Genomic DNA, 17,140 nt, shown 5'->3' on the forward strand with positions numbered 1-17,140 from the left:
GTTATAAAGCAGAAACTAATACACTATTGTAAAGCAATTATACTCCAATAAAGATGTTAAAACAAACAAACAAAAACCCAACCCATGTCTTTTGGTTCTTAGAATTCACAAAAAAATATCCTGAGACCAGCTGCGAGTTAATCTCCTCAAGGATTCTCCTTAACCTGAGTCTTCATTCATTCAACAAGTATTTATGCAACACCAGGAGACAAATAAAAGTCCCATTTCTCATAACACTTGCTAGATATGCTTATTTTTATAAACTAATGTAACCAGGAAGTGTCTGGATGACATTTCAAAAGAGTTTTTTGTGTTCTCCAATTCACGAATAAAGGTGGAGTGGAGAACAGTTTCCCGTGTTCCTATATCTGTATATTGTTTAAACAGAATTTCTTTTCTGTTTGAAAAGAAATTTTCAAAAATTTCTTCCCTACAGAATTTCCAAGGTAAAATCATTCTTTCCATTTCCATTTTTCCTTTCAGAAAACATACTTTTATGGTCCAAACTTGCTCCCAAGAAGAAGTTAGGGCAGTGGGAAGAGAAAAGACTGGAGTCACAAATGCTGTAAATATTTCAACAAGTCTAAGATGCACAATTTTAACCTCACCTTTTAACATCTCTGAAATCAGAAAGTATCTTAACTATCAAAGGAGTCTTGAAACATGAGGACTTCCAGGGAGGTTTGTGATTGCTCCTGCTGGTCACCAGGGGGCAGTATGAATCCAGAACCATTTTAAATTCTCTGCCTGACTTTTTTTTTTTTTAAGATCACATTGAGTGTGTGAACTCAGGGATTTCATTTTGGATTCAACTTCTTGGAGAGTTCTTTTTTTTTTTTTTTTAATCTAACCAATACCCAGATAGAGGCATGTGAATTTCCTCACTGACTCTGTCTGCTGGGTGGGTTTTTTTCTGTTCATTTTTACCTTGTAAGCACAGCTCATTGGGTGGTTTTTCTTAGTGCTGCATAGAAAAATCAAGCACCTCACAGTTGATGGTACCTCAGAGTCTATGAAATAGGCATCCAGGTTCTGAGAGCTATGACCTCTCCTTAACCTCTAGGAGGCTCAGTTTTCTCTTCTGGAAGCAAGATAGTACTGTTTCCCTGAGGATGCAGTAGACCGATATACAGAAACACCAGGCACAGAGCAGATTCACACTGATGCTGTTCGCTAACTCTGGAGTCCTATGGATTTGAAGACCCTGTTATTTTAGTAAGGTTTCTAGGACCCTTTCTTACTTGATCTCTCTCCCAAACCCCTGTCCTGTGCCTCCCACTTCATCCAAAGTTCAAGGAGAAGAGGATGAAGCTAGCATAGGATTGTCTTCTGCGGACAAGGGCCTGGGAGAGCAAGTCCTCAGGGCTCCTGGGAGGGGCAGTGTCGTGAACAGACAAGGGCACTGGCTTTGGGGTCACAGTGGGCTCCGATCGCAGCCCTTCTACTGACAGTTCGAGTTTGGGTAGGCTACCTAATCATCTCTCCATGTCTCCATTTCAGCAAATATAAGATGAGCCTCCTAATAACATCTAATTCATCCTGTCACTGTTAGTCAGTATGCGCAAACAGCTTAGAATAGTGCCTGGTGTTTGGTAAACACCCACTGACTATGACTTTTGATACGCTCTGCTCAGCAGTAACGCAGCCCCTGGAGAGGGTCTCAGAGCAAGAGTCACGAGGGCCGTCTCTGTGACACGAGGGGAGTGAACATTAGCTGATGTGCCCACTTGCCTTCACTCCCGTCACCTACACGACGCAGAGCACACGCTAGGTGATGCAAAGCTGGACTAGTGGCCATATCCCTGCATGTCCATCCAGGATGCTGCCCTCTGCTTCTCCTAGAAGCTGGTCACAGAAATCAACCTCAGATACACTGTGCCTCCCCATCCCCCCTCCAACACCAGGTGCCTGCAGGTGCGGGCCAGACACTACTGAATAAAACACATTAGAAATTATCTCTAGTCTGCAAGGGTCAGGTCATTAGTGAAGCAAGTACCTCCTTAGCAAGAATGAATAAAAAGGTTTTGTATAGCTCTGGACACAGGTATTTACACAGGCTCATTGAGAAGATTCTTTGCAAGACCGCCCTGCTCTTCCTAGCTGCTTCTATGTAGCAAGCAGGAAAGAAAATGCATTTAATTTGGACGATAAGCCCTTAGTTATATTACTAACAAGAAAAGTCCACCTGCTATTTGAGGGGGACTGTTGAACAGGCAAAATGTTTCTTTTCCTTTTGTTTTGTTAGTACATAGACATGATACATTTCAAATGGTCAATCACAGGTGAAGATAGTACTTTGGAGTTTGCAACCTTCAGGGAGTTTATCAAAGAGATTCGCTGGGAATAATGCATGTGCACAGAAGTGTGAATTCTCCAAGCCTAGGAAAGTAGAATCTCCCAGGCAGCTGATTAGACTCACAAAAAATTGTTCGCTGGAGCTTTGCACAGTATAGAATCAAACTTCTGAAATTTGCTTGCAAATTCCCTGCTGTTCTTGCCGGAAGCTCCTGCAGATGCCAAGCACCTCCTGTGCTCAGTCAAAGAAGGTCTGTCAGCCTCCATCCGCGCAAAAGAGCAGCCCAGTTAAGCAGGGACAGCACCACCTCCCCACTACACTCTGCAGTTTGGAGCTGGGCTGGGAGACGGGGCATGGAAAAAGTCATCAGCAGTATGGTAATGCGGGCTACTTTTGAACGGCTGATCTGATCAACGTATTGCCTGGAGCCTTTCGTCATAACCTAAGAGGGAGGCACGTCCATCATCCTCATTGTGCAGAGAGGACTTCGTGCTCACACAATCCTTCACTTACTGACGGTCACCTAGCAAGGAAGTGGCAGAGGTGGAATTCGAACCCAACTCTGAATCCACAACCCACCTACTGTGCCTTACATCAGGGGGTCTGAGCAGTGGAAGACTGGGAAAATGGGAAAACAGGTGTCTCCAATCTAAGAAAGACAGTGTTTATCATTAATGCTTGCATTAGGTTATCAGGTGCCCTCATATATTATGCTACAAGTGTGGCAGATTCACCTACAATCAAAGGCACGTGGGTGCCAATGACATTTGGGTTAATAATCTCCAAGTGGAAGGTACTCCTTTGTTCTTTCCGTCATCTTTTCCTTAAAAAGCAAAGCTGAGGCTCTCTTTATCTAACCAGCATCTCCTTACATGGCCTTCAGTCTACTCATGATTTTCAAAGAGAAAAAAACAGTACCAAACCAACCAAAGAAGCAACAAACACACCAACCAAAACCACAGCCCCTGGGCTCTCTCCAGTCCCATGAACATTTACGACAATTTATTCCAGAAAAAAGAGCCACTGTGGAGACCCAGGTCTACCTTGTGCTCCAGGCTGGAGTCTTTAAACATCAGTGAGAATGGCTTGATATGCTCTCTTCTCAATTTATCGCCACTCCGCAAGTCGATGGTATGTTCTATTCTCTTGTTAATTTCCTCAGGCCCAGACTGGACATGCAAAGCTTGTGCAAGATGGTTTGGAAGTAGATTTATTGAATTTCTTGTTAGGGCAGCCAGAGTCTAGGGGGAAAGCACATGCAAACACAATAAACCTGCTAGTCCCCTTTGGATTAAAAAGAAATGCAATGTGTTCAGATTAGGTTGCATTGCAAACAGTAACAGCAATCCATGCAGTTGTATTCAGTGAAACCTACAGAAGTTGATAAGTTAGCATTTGGTTCAGAGAAACACAACCTGGCAAAAATAGCACATCAAGAGGGATATTTCTCTTTCCTCTGTGTAGGTGCACTGAATTCCCTTGGTTCAGGTATTTGGAGAGTGGTCGGCCTGGACGTGTTAAAAGACCCTTTCTCTAACCAGGCACAACCCTGGCATGAGAGAAAGAAAACCAATACAAATAGCAGAAAGGAAAACAGATCTGAAAAGTCCATGGAAATGATCCTCTCCAACCAGGTAGACTCCACATTTCCATGTGGTCTTTCCTTTAATGGTGGTGGAGAGGCTTGGGGACCAATGGCTTGCATTTCCTTTTTTAGCATTCCCCACGGACAGCCAAATGAGCCAGGATCTGCTCCTTAAACTTGACAACGATTGTTAGATTTTTACACTAGACGAACGTTTTCCCCCCACAGACCATTATATATCTATATCTTCACATAGATATATGTGTTTAATTTCCTTTAGGCAAAAAAATGCAAAAGCAGTTTCAGCCTCTCACCATTTCACAGGTTAAACAGCAGGGGCTGGGGAAAGGCACGGCCCCCGTGGTTGGTCATTGGGTGTGGCCACATGGATGCAGAAACAGCTCTGGCTGATGAAGACACACCGGATTTGGCAGGGAGGACTCTGTCTCCTGGCAATTTAGCTGCAGGTGACAAGATCAACTGGCTGGATCTAGCCAAATGCAATGCTCACTCACAGCTCCAATTTAAGACAACTTCTTTATATCTTTACATGTCTTCTTTATGTCTTTATATGTCTTCTTTTAAGACAACCAAAAACATGGGAGTTGGAGCTGGAGAGATATAACGACAATGATGCTCATCTCCTCCCTCAAAAGATTTCCTTGGGGAGAGGTAGAGGATGCTGTACATCTGGAAAGGGGAAGAGAAAACTCTGCTTCTGTACACTCTCACTGCATCTTCATCCCTCTGCCAGCCTCTCACCTTGGCCAATGTTAGACCATAGGCTAGACTGAGATAAGCTGGTGTAATCATCAAATGGCAGCCTGTGAGAGCTGACAGAACATCGTGGAGGTCCTTCTGCCTGAACCCTTCATGTACCTGTGAGCCTCAGAGAATCACGCTCACGAGCCATCAGCTTTTCTGCAGCCAGGTCAGATCCTCTGATCCCAGAGCCAGAGTCGGGGGCTTTGCTCTCATGGAGCCTCTAGCCCATTCCATAAGTATTCCTCCTGTTGGACTCTTCCTTTTAAGCTTCATGGAGATATTCAACGTAAGCTAAATTCGAAGTCTCTAAAGAATTCTTGAGCAGGGCTTCATCACTGGTAGAATTTATGGAAACCTTCTTCTCCAGCCCCAGGATAAAGGATGGAGTTGCATGTGCCAACATGCAAAAGTAAAGTATATGCTCTTAGGGCACTGAAGTTAATTTCAGCTCTGAGTATGAAGGAGGCTACCACAGAGAATAAGATAGATGCTAGGGGGAGGTATGGCAGGATGAGAGGTGAAGAGAAGAGCTGGAGCAGAGAAAGGGAAACAGGGACCAATGTTCCAGCAAACTGAACAGCAGGGTCCATGTACGGCCAGAAGGTTTGAGCCCTGGGATTAAATGATGTTAGAACAGCGTCTCAGAAGGTGAAAGAGACTGGAGCCCACCCTCTGTGGATCTCCTATTGGTTTCTTGGGCAGAAATTCTCTCCACATAGTTTGGAAAATGACAAAATTTAGTCTTCTACCTTGGAGAGGAGGTGGAAAAGACACTCAAGCTGCCCTCGTCTGGACATACATTCTGGCTTAGAGATGCGAAAATGCTCTCCTGGAAAATGCTTAGAGCTGGGATTTGACAGGAAAGGAGAGGAAATCAGCTCACCATCTACACAGATCCAGTTAGGAATTTCTCTCTCTCTTTGTAATTTTTATTTTCCTACAGTTTTCCTTCTTTGAACTAAATTGAGCCTTCCACTCTACCAGTCCCTCATGCCTTCAATGGCTTTTAGACCTCTGGATTTCACAGAGAAGGGGAGTTTCAAAAATATTTTTGGACTGCTTATATAAATTATAGCAGTAGCTGCAGTGATTGCCACGGCTACAACCCTCTATATGACCACCATTTCATAAAAGAAAGGGCACTTTTTTTTACAACAAGAATGACATAAGCTCAAAACAAAGGACTGTTCTTTACACTGAATGCATTTAACTTAATGAATGTCCCCATTTTTCTCATATTGATGGGGGCTGGTGAAAATGTTATCAGGGATTGACTGCAGTCTGTAGGGAGACCTTTGGAAAACCAGGAATAGATGTTGCGTCCTGAGTGCCTGTGCCATTGACCACTTTTGTAAGGCAGAGACCAGTAAAACTTCCTACTTTCAGAGCTCCCCTGCCCCTTATTGACTGTCTGTGGGGCTGCTTCAAGTGAGAGATAAACTTGGAAGCACCTCTCTTTCTTTCCTCATTGCCACCAGGTTACAGTTAAGAGCTGGGAAGGAGTCCTTGCGTCAAAATGTCAATGATGCTGAGATGAAGAATGCTTCTCTTGCCCAAGCAATTACTTTTACTCCTTGCAATTATATCCCTAGTATTTTAATGCAGGTAGTCCATGCTCAGCCATTCCTTTTCTGATCATTTGTCAATTACATATGACAATTATACCTGCTGTTTGACAAGCAATCTCTCTCAGCCTACCTCACACCTTCAGGACATACATGCTCAAGGGAAGACCAGCATCAACTCAGTAAGTCAAGCAGGTTGGAATCAGGAAGAGAAACCATCTGCTTTCATTTACCCCCAGTGCACCCCTGAAAAGTATGAATGGCTTTGGGGGATACTTAATTTGAGATTATTTGTGATACTCCGTCTCCACTGGTCATGGCCACTGAGATGACTTCACCATGTGCTGGCCTCCAGTAAGATAATGCTAACACTAAAGATCCGTAAGCTGATATCCCCACAGTGATTCACTTGTAAGCAGTATTTGGCAAACGTGTAACACATCTTATCTGCCTGTTTAGAGTCTATGATGCAACAGGCTATTTTCAATAGAATATGGTTTTCTCCCTTTAAGACTTACAGGACTAGTGTGAGGGAGATCAGAGTCATGTTAAAAAGTAGCACAGGCTTTCAAATATGATTCCAGTCTTAAACTGACCTCCCAAAATGTCGAGATTGTTCTTCCACATAAACAGCTTAAGCAACTGGCAAGAGAATGGATGAAATGGGAAATGACTGAGAATAATTGAATATCAATGATTATGAATGTAATTATAATTCAATTCAATTACACATTGAAACATATATTCAAATATGTATCATATATATCTTATGAACAATTTAAATACAATACTTAATATACAATACTCAATGTGTATATTCATTTCTTTAGCTGGCATTTTCAGACATTTAGGAGGTCAGATGAGAGCAGCAATGTTGGGAAAAATCAAAGTTTGCAGCTGAGGGGGCCTCTCACGTCTGAGTCTCTTCACAAAAAGACACTGCAGCCTGGTGATTCATCCTAACTGAGATCCATGCCCCCCTCAGGCATTTCAATTACTTCCTTACTCACAGGTGCTTAACACAGATCAAAGCCCAAATGAAAACCAGAGTCCCTTCTGAACCCAAGTTTCTGATCAGAAGGTCTTGCCTGTGAGCCTGGGGGTTCTGGTGAAAATTACCATCCACATATCCGTTTGTAAACTGCATTTGAATGGGGTGGGGGAAATCAAAAATCCTCTTAAGCTCATCATTTGGTTTATGACCAGAAGACTTTCCTTTGGGAATCTTTTTTTTTTTTTTTTTTTTAATTTATGTACACACTAACAACCTACTTTTTTTTTTTTTTTTTTTTTTTTACAGGTCCTATTGCTTCATGGATAGCAATACCCTTTGTATTCCTTAATCAGTTTGGGTCAGCAAATAAATTATGCCTAGTAAGATTTCAGGCTGAAAGTGTACTCTCTAGAAACATCCAGTTTTGTTGAGTCAAAAACACTTTAGCTCTTTTGGATCACATATTCCAATATCAAAACACGCTCTAAAGCATCCCTGTAGACACTGTAACTCAGCTTGCATAGTTTCAGTGCTGGAATCTGGGGATATCATCACTCTCTTTCATCACTAGATCCCCTTAATTAACTCTTTCCCAAAAATTTCGTTCCAAGGAACACAAGAAGGAAGGGATGTTTCTTTACAAAATGGTTCTGTGGACCAGTCGATTTAGGAAATGTGGATCCACTGTTTGTTTACTGCCATCCGTTCTCACTACTCTCTGAGAGAGAAGGGATTTTGTCTCTTTTTGTTTGGAGTGCTTATGCCAGGGCCTGGCACTAAGTAAGCACTCAGTACCCGTTTGTTGAACGAAAAAATTCTTATATCCTCCTATCGGAGTCTCACGGTACACGTTACTGAAATAAAAGCACTGATAAGTTCTACGTAAGTAAGACTTTTAAACTCTGCACCTTCCAAGCTTTTATAACCATAAAACAGTTTTTGCTCAGATCTCCTCTACACATTCCATGGAATGCCACTTGGGAAACAATACTCTAAAGTTCTTCCCTGATGTTGTTCACAACTCTCACGCAGTGGATCTGTTTCTGATCTCTGAATAAGATCTATTTACCCCCCTCCAGAGTTTTCTTCCACGGGCTAATGCCTTCAATTTTCCCAGTCACTTCACAGGTGACATGGTTTCCACATATGGCACAATCCTCTCCAGTTTGTCCACACCCTGAGTATACTACTGTACAGAACCAGACCCAGTGCAAACGACATCTGACCTTGTGTTGGAGCCAAGGCACCTACCACAGCGTGACCTATTAAACAGTTAGTCTATTACATTTCATGCATTTGAACGTGTGGCAGCTAGGCTGCATGCCCTACTGCTTCTTTAAAAACCAATTCAGACATCTCTTTCTCCAGGAAGCCTATTCTGAGTCTGCACGTATCCTTAGCACAGCAGTTACTGTGATGTCTTGTAACTGCCTTCTGGTGTATTTGTCTGTTCCTCTAGGCTCTGATCTCCTGGAGGGTCAGGCAATGTGTTTTACCCATAACTAAATCTCCAGCAACTGGCAAATTTGGTAGGTTCTTAACAAGTACTTTTGGAATGAATGAATGCATGCATGCATGAATGAAAAGTTCAATGGCTATGGAAGACTCTTCCTCGGGCATTGTTTTCCATCTCTTGCTACCAAAAGTCCTGTTACGTTTTTCCTGTTCTCCCCCAAATGGACTTCAAATTTAGGAAGACTCTGCTTACCAAATTGAATGTATTACATAAGAGTAGTTTGTTTTCCTATTATTCAATCAAATGCCTAGTTTTGGACCAGCAGGGGATAAAAGGCATTACCACAAACTCCAAAAGAGAATTCCAGCCGAGAGCGAGAGCCTGGACAGGCAGCCTATGGTCTGTGTCAAGAGGAGGTTTTACTCAGGTTTCTGGAATCCAGAAAATGCCTCCCTACTACTACCTCTAGGTGCTGACTGCTAGGGTACCAGAGGTCACAGATGGGAAAGCACTAACTTACAGCCTTTTCCAGGACTAGCGCCTGCGTTAACATCCACTTGAGTGTTTCCCACGAACCAGCATAAAGCGTAAGGTTAAAGCCATCAGTGAAAGGGCCTCATCTTTTAGCTTCTCTGGGAGATGGACATGCAGTTTTGAGATTTAGCTGTAGGTAGTTGTGACTGAGATCCTGCATTGTAGGCCAGCTTGTTGCTGCTTGGGAAAGACCCAGAGAAGATGCCCAGAGCCTCATAACAGCATCCATCTTTCAAGCCGAGATGGCTTATCCTCTCCCAAGTCTCTGCCTGCTTCCAGTCTCAGGCTGGAGTCTGCAGTCAGAAGCAGGTAGAGCCAGCGGCTTCCTCAACTCACTCCGGAGCATCCTTCCATCGTCTCTACGGCACCATCTGCCTGTGCCTCCTTTGGAGGCCTCTGTGGCTCCATTTCAAGCTTGTCGCCTGCAGGGTTTGGGTTGTGGAAAAGGCAGGGATTTTTATCTTTCAGTCCCTAACCCACTTCCTGTGTCCTACAACTATAGGCCGACTTGAGAAAAATCGCCAGGAACAAAAGCTAAGCCTGAATAAGGGCCCCCAAGTGCACACATTAGAGCTCTATTTTCTCTACTGTTTATTAAACCCCCAACCAACCCCCAGAAGAGAAGGCTCCTCCTTTTTTAAAAAAATTATTTTTGTGCTCTTTTTATGAAAGCTCACTTGGGAAAGGTTTGAGGTGATCTAGTCCACAATGACTGGCATTCAGGGTCTCAGAAAGGATGCTTGCTGTGTTTGAAAGTGGCCCAATTATTTTTTTCCCTCAAATCTAGGGATGGGGGAGCAGAGATTTCCTGGGATGTGCATGTAATGTTTTTCTGGTAAAAGGTTTTAAGGGGTCTTTGGGCAAACACCGAGTTGGGGGTGGGCCCCGGGAAAATATCCACACAGGGCTCCCCAGAACCCATCACACACAATGTTTCCTTCTTATAAAAATGGAGGTGCTAGTGCATTAGGCCATTCTTCATAAGCAAGAGGTGTTAGCCAAGATGGTCACAACTGTTCCTGTCTGTACTGAGAGAAAACGAGATATCACATTCAAATGATATGCCTGATGGGTTTTTTAGTTTAGGGATACTATTTACTTTCTCTTTTCTTTTTTAGATATTTATGCCATCATAATCTATCTTCCAAACAAAGCAACAGAATATTTTTTGAGATCTCACTGTGGGAGGAGGTCTAGGGAATACAACTACAGGAAGAGGTTTAAATAATTTTCACAATAAGCTCATAGCTTCTGCTCCAGGAAATGAAATAACAAGGGTCAGAATGTCCACTCTGTTTGCTGAAATAATGGTCCAGACATTTCCAGCCAGCCTGCTGCAGGATTCCAGCACCCCTCTGTAGCCTGGTTCCCGATGCTCAACTGTGAGCAAACAATATGTCTGGGGCCCAGGCTATTTGGATAATCACTGCTTCCTGCTTTGGCGCAGAACTGGAAGTTTGCAAATATAGTCTGGGTGCTGCATTGGATAGGGAATAAAGGATGTATAAACTCCTTTGATTGGCCTTTGTCACTGTGTGGTCCGAAATTTCAAACTGTTTATGATTAAGAGAACAAAACAATGACAGGGGAGGTACCCCGAGTTCTGGCAGATCCCACAATAAGCATTTATTAGTTTGCTATTGATCTGAATCCCACAACTTTACTCTTGACCTTTTGACTAATATTGATAAGGTGGATCATGAAAGCAGTTTATTTATTTGGGGGTTTAGGTCCCAGATGTGCTCGGCTCCTTTCCCAGTGTACTTTCCCTGACGTTAAATGCCTTGCTCTTTGCTTCAGTTCATCCTACTAGTGGCTACTGGCTTTGGACGCAGACACACTGGCTCGGTTCTCTTTGGATGAGGGGTGGGCAAATGGTCAGTTGTGGCTGAACTTCCGGGCTAGCCACAATTCCAGGTGACTGGGCCGAGCTCTCAAAATAAGGGGACTCAGAGCCCACACAGGGAATTTCTAGCATTCCAGATTCTGTCCCCAAGGTCTGGTCCAAGGACCTCAGAGCCAGGTTAGCCCAGGACAAGTGGTGTCTGACACTGATTCTGTCCTTCCAGAAGCTTGTCTGGCTCTGTTTGACCAGTCCTCTATCAGCTAATTCAGGATCCCTTAACTCTGACTTTATCCTTTGAATTCCTCAGAAAGATGCTCATCTCAGTTTGGGAACGTGATTGTACTTTAGTCATTACACGCTAGAGCCATTTTTAATAAACAAATCGTCACTAAACTGCTGCAGAACTGGCTGAAACAGAAGTTGCCACATCCAGTTAGATGTGGCCTCTTTGAAGTTGCATGGTTTGAGGCAAGTTGCCAAAATTGAATTTTAGCTTTTAAAATATCACATCCATAGTAATGTGTGGAACAGATGTGTAAACGCCAGCACTGATCTCATCTCAGGGTTGGGGGGAGTGGGTGAGAGGGACGGGGTGGGCCTAGGCAGAGTGGCAGGGTTGAGAGGCTGACACATCAGTCACTTGTTTACAGGGCCACGGGACAGGTGAGAATCAAAGTACTCACAGCACTGAAATGACTGGGCCAAAATGTCACAGGCTGTGTCTGGAGAGGTGGTTACTAACCCACTTGACCAAGTGACCCCCCCTGAGCGGGCAATGGATTGTCTTGGCAATCAGATAATTTCAGCTCAGGAAATAAATCAATGAACATATATCAGGACTTCCTTGTGAATACCAAAGATGTAGATTTTTCAAAGGAAATCCAAAAAGGAGGGGATGTATGTATATGTATAACTGATTCATTTTGCTATACGGTAGAAACACAACATTGTACAGCAACTATATTCCAAAAAAAATTAATTTAAGAAAAGACGTAGATTTTTCAGAAATGTCAATGCCATGGGGAAAATGAGTGTATGTGTGAGGGTGGGGGGGTGTGTGCACACGCACGTGTGTGCATGTTTATATGTGTCTCTTTGTTTACTTAACAGAAACGTGGAGAAAACTGAAATAGAAGAGTTACCGAACTTTTATCTTTTTTAGGTTCTGAAGTAACTCTTTTCGTTTAGGACTACGACATACGTAGTACATCAAGAGCTGCTGATAAATTGCTCCCATTTGGTACTTTAAGGCTATAGGTCTTACTATACAATTTACTAATTAAAAGTTTAGTGATTGATGCTTTCCCGGATTTGGCTTCAATGGAGCTCACCTTACTGACCTTCAAGAATGTAGCCTCTCTTAACCTTTCCCCAGGGATGGTGAGATCGGCTGGGACTTCGGACCCTTTGCTGCAGTGCTGCAATGCTTGCACCTGGACAAACCTCTCCTCCAGCAACAAAATACAAAGAAACTATATGGGACTAAAAATAACTGCACGCCTGCCGCAGTTGAGGCAAGTTCTGGACAAAAGATACAAAAAGACCCAAAAAAAGCCCATGCCACTTCTGAAGAGCAGGGAGCAAAAATAGGGGGTTGGGAGCAAAAGCGGGGTACTGCCCACGCCCCCTGCGCACAACACCACCTAAGGAGTGGGCAAACCACCCAAGCTATCCCCCAGCCCCGACCCCTGGACACACCCCTACCCTCACCCCATATAAGGAACGAGCTCACGGGCCCCCATCCCCCCGCCCCCGGGAGTGAGCGAGCAAGGGAAGCTGTTACTTGTTCCCGCTCCCCGCTGCTGCAGCAGGGGCCCCAGTAAAGCCTTGCCTGAATTTCTTGTCTGGCCTCTGATCAATTTCTATTGATTAAGGAGGCCAAGAACGCTGGTGGGTAACAGTGGTAGGACAAAACTGGGAAAAGAAGAAACTGCTCAGTGGCCTCTACTTCCTCTTATCCTAACTTTTCTACCACACACTTTTCTACTGGATTCATCTAATTAGTGTAGCTCTTCTTGGCTATCATTATTCCTAAATATTTGTTTCTAAGTTTATCACTTAAGAACAGTCCTGTATCTAAGTACTCTGAAGACATGGACTCCTGAGTGGGGGCTACCACGTAAGACGTATAGAGCCCTTATCATCTCAAGGTGTGAAGAGATCCTTTAAGGGACTAAAGGTGATATAAAAGCCATAAAGTGGGAAAGACACAATGGAATCTAGTGGTTCATAACCTGGAATTCACAGTAGCAGTTTGGAGATCCTTGAGATGTGAGGGGCTTTCAAGTTCCATCAATACCCAAGGGATTAGGACTGTAACTCCTTTTAGACCCTAGGCGAAGCAAAAATAAGTACATACACTAAAAGCCAAGATGAGGCGGGTCATGCCAACAAAAACATCAAGTGTCTCTGCTCTGGGCTGGAACCGAATCACCTTACAGTGGTACCATTCGTTTCCTTGTGCAGAGCAGCAGCAACGGTGGGTCATGGCACACGTGCCAACTAATATTAAAAAAGGGGAATACAAATGCAATTTTCTTTGGAAAGAAAAACCTTAATGCATATGAATTGCACCGGCAGAGAAATGAAAGGTCTTCTTGGTGGAGAAAAGATGGGAAAATCCTGACATAGCTCAATGAAGAACTTTTACAAGGACACCTCTCAGCCCACGCATAGCAAAAGTGGCATTAAGTTTAATAAAACTTAAATCCCAGTTCTATTTTTTCAAAGCGAGGAAATAAGTCAGAAAAAAATCCAGATTTTTGCTCTTCTCTTCCTATCTATCTTCACACTTTTAGAATATTATACACTTATCTTCACATATTTAAAATACTGTTGCATTCATTGGTTCCAGTTCCTCAGATGTTTACGGCTCCCCAAACAACTAGTCAATCCCTGGTAAAAGAAGAGTCCAACTAGTTTAGCAAAGTTTCAGCCAGTTGTTGGCTATGGGGTAACCACAGGCTGTGTCTTGTGCCAACTTAAATGCTCGCTTCCAGAGCTGCAATTCCGCGTGAGCCACAAACTTCTCTCTACCTTTATCTTTTCCACCTTAGTCTACCTCTGGAACTTCAGAGAAAGGGGGGATGATGTGTCAAAGTTAATGGATCAAATTGCCTACTTCATCCACTCAACGCTCTCTGGAAGGTTTCAAATCCATCTGCCTTTCTGAAGAGAGTGAAAACCAGGTCCCTCTAATGACTCTTCCTGGCTGAACTCAGCTGCTGTCTTCAGAGTCAGGGCTAAAAGCAGGCTGGGGAGTTCTGTGGTCTGTAAAAGCCACGTTACCGTGAGAGTGCAGATGGGCTTCAGGGAAATGTCCAGAGTCCTTCATGGTCTCTACCCCAAAAGCCTACAGATGTCCCACCCAATCCACATCAGAACTTCATCTGATGTTAAAATGGTTCAAAAGAAATTACCTATGGAGAAAAATCTGCCTGTGGTTTCCTGTCTATCAAGACTGAACACGGCAATTAGATACTCAGCAGCTTATCACTGAAGCAGCAAACTCTGAAAACACAGCTTCCTCTTCAAGACCAAGAGCCAGTATTTCAGGCATTTTTCGGGGTAGGAATTTCAGGTCAGAGTTCTCTGAGGGGAAAGAGAAGCATGTGGTTTGGTCTTGAGGAGCAGAAACCCAGGCTGAGATGGTGGCCTTACTGCTTCCCTCCTCCTGGGGTCGTGTCCCCTCACTGTTGGCCTCACTCCTGCTTGTCTATAGATCTCAGCTTAACAGTCATTTCCTTGGGAAGGTCTTCCCTGATTACCTGGGATCAATATTCAGTCCTGCTAGAAAGACAGCGATGTCCACTTAGCCTGTTGCCCTGTTAGTAATACCACCGGCCTGTGAGCTCCTCGACAGTTTTGCACCTCCTTCTGCATCTTCCCAACCTCGGCACCCAGCACAATGCTTGGGAAATTGTAGTTCATTAAGTAGTTGAATAATCAGTGGCTGAATGAATGAGGAAACAAACGAACATCTTGGAGGGACTGACTTGCCCAAGTCAAATGATAAAAGTAAAATGAGTTTGAATTAAGAGTGTTCTTTTTTTTTTTTTTTGCGGTACGTGGGCCTCTCACTGTCGTGGCCTCTCCCATTGTGGAGCACAGGCTCTGGACGCGCAGGCTCAGCGGCCATAGCTCACGGGCCCAGCCGCTCCGCGGCATGTGGGATCCTCCCGGACCAGGGCACGAACCCATGTCCCCTGCATCGGCAGGCGGACTCTCAACCACTGCGCCACCAGGGAAGCCCTAAGAGTGTTCTTTGTCTTCTGGGCTTTTATATGCAAAAAGGGGTCAGCCACTTAGTTTGCACCCCACCTTTAGGGACAGAAACAGAAGGAAAGAAATCAAACCCTAGTGATCAATATTTCTCAACAGGAGAACATAATGATCATGTTGAAAACAGGACTGTGAAAGATGGCAAAATGTGATGATGTTTATAATGATGTTTGGTTTGGTGCAAAATGCAGTTATCCAGAATGCTGAGAGAAAGGGCCAATTCCATCCCCTAGTAAGGTGAGATTTTTACCTCAATAATTTTTTTCGCTTTAACTCTTGCTTCCGATTTGGTATTAATACTTTAAGACAGTTCATTAGGATGACAGTTATGCTAAATTGTCATACTAGGAAAATTGTAAACTGGATAACCCCATTACTTTCCAGGGAATTATTTGGTTCTCTGGGCTTTGGGTGGCAGGATTCCGAAGTGTAGGTAACTCACCAGTGTAGAAACAGACTCCCAGCATGTGTCTGAGGCTGAGAAACTGAATGGGCAATGTTGGAGCTGAAAGGAAGTGATGGGATCATCCAGTCCAGTTCTGGCATTGTACGGATAGGAACCCTGAGGTTGGGAGGGGAGACGTGTTTCCCTAAGGCCTTGCAATAGTAAGTGGAGAAATCAGGGCCATAACTCAGTTCTCTTGGGTTTCCATTCTGGCCCTTCCCACTATCATATGGGTAAATTTTGGGTCCTGCAGAGATTTGCCCCAAGATCATGAGACTCACAGCTTACAGGACTAACTGGTTTACTCTGAGGAAACGGCTCTCAGCAACAGGTCAACATGGTTTTGATCAGCAAGGCAATCAGATGAGAATTTTTTCTTCCAGTGGATACAGAAAACAGGATCTAAGAAAAGTCCCAGCTGGGACTGATAAAAACATAGTAACATTGAGGGGGCTTCCCTGGTGGTGCAGTGGTTGAGAGTCCGCCTGCCGATGCAGGGGACATGGGTTCGTGCCCCAGTCTGGGAAAATCCTAGATGCCGCGGAGCAGCTAGGCCCGTGAGCCAGGGCCGCTGAGCCTGTGCTCCGCAATGGGAGAGGCCACAGCAGTGAGAAGCCCGCGTACCGCAAAAAAAAAAAACAAAAAAAAAAAAACAAAAAACCATAGTAACATAAATCTGTTCTTACAGCCTGCTTTCCACCATGGCCAGCCCCACTCCCCACACATTTCCTTTTCTTCTGGTGTCAACATTCTGCAGTCTTAAGTGTGACTAAATCAGATGATTGTTTTATTCCTAGGTAGACTTGAGCGACTGCCCTGCTTAGCCCTTTCCATGCAAACAATGATCACATCAGGACACTCAGGGTATGAGACGTTAGGGGGATGCTAACGCCACCTGGAGGAGAAGCTGGTCCTTTCCTGGAGCTTTCACAGAAAATTTCTAAATATCCCTGTTGAGAGAGCGACCTAGCTTCAGAGGGTGAATACACACACTCACACACACGCACACAACCTTTTAATACTAACTGACCAGGAAACAAGGTAGTAGGTAGAAACGCAGCATATATCTTCAGGACCAAAAGGGGAGGCAATGCAGCCTGATGGAGACTATGTGGTTTTCTGGAGTCAGACGTAACTGGGTTCTAATTCCAATTCTGTTGTTCATTCCCTGTATATCCTGCAAAAAACTAACTGATCTCTCAAATCACAATTTTGTCACTTGTAAAACAGGCACGTCACACTTACCCAGTAAGGTTGATGTGAGAATGAAATGCGAAGCATATGAGTGAGCAATGCTCCCAACACGGTACCTGGTCCCAAGCTCTCTACTTCTATTAGCGTTAATGATGCTGTGGATATTCGTCTACATTCCT

At 44.0% G+C, this 17,140-nt stretch overlaps 1 protein-coding gene across 3 annotated transcripts in view; it reads right to left on the minus strand.

The window, feature by feature from the left end:
* Window positions 1-17,140, minus strand: part of ADCY8 (adenylate cyclase 8) — a 219,017-nt gene that overhangs the window by 87,216 nt on the left and 114,661 nt on the right. For 2 of the 3 annotated variants that reach the window (XM_060286928.1, XM_030875821.2), the window contains exon 8: window positions 3,340-3,537. The exons of the other annotated variant lie outside the window; for it this stretch is intronic. In XM_060286928.1, coding sequence (XP_060142911.1) covers window positions 3,340-3,537 — 198 coding nt within the window. The remainder of the gene's footprint in view (window positions 1-3,339; window positions 3,538-17,140) is intronic. 3 annotated transcript variants of the gene reach the window in all.

Source organism: Globicephala melas, chromosome 17 (assembly GCF_963455315.2).
Source record: "Globicephala melas chromosome 17, mGloMel1.2, whole genome shotgun sequence".
NCBI classification, from domain to species: Eukaryota; Metazoa; Chordata; class Mammalia; order Artiodactyla; family Delphinidae; genus Globicephala; species Globicephala melas.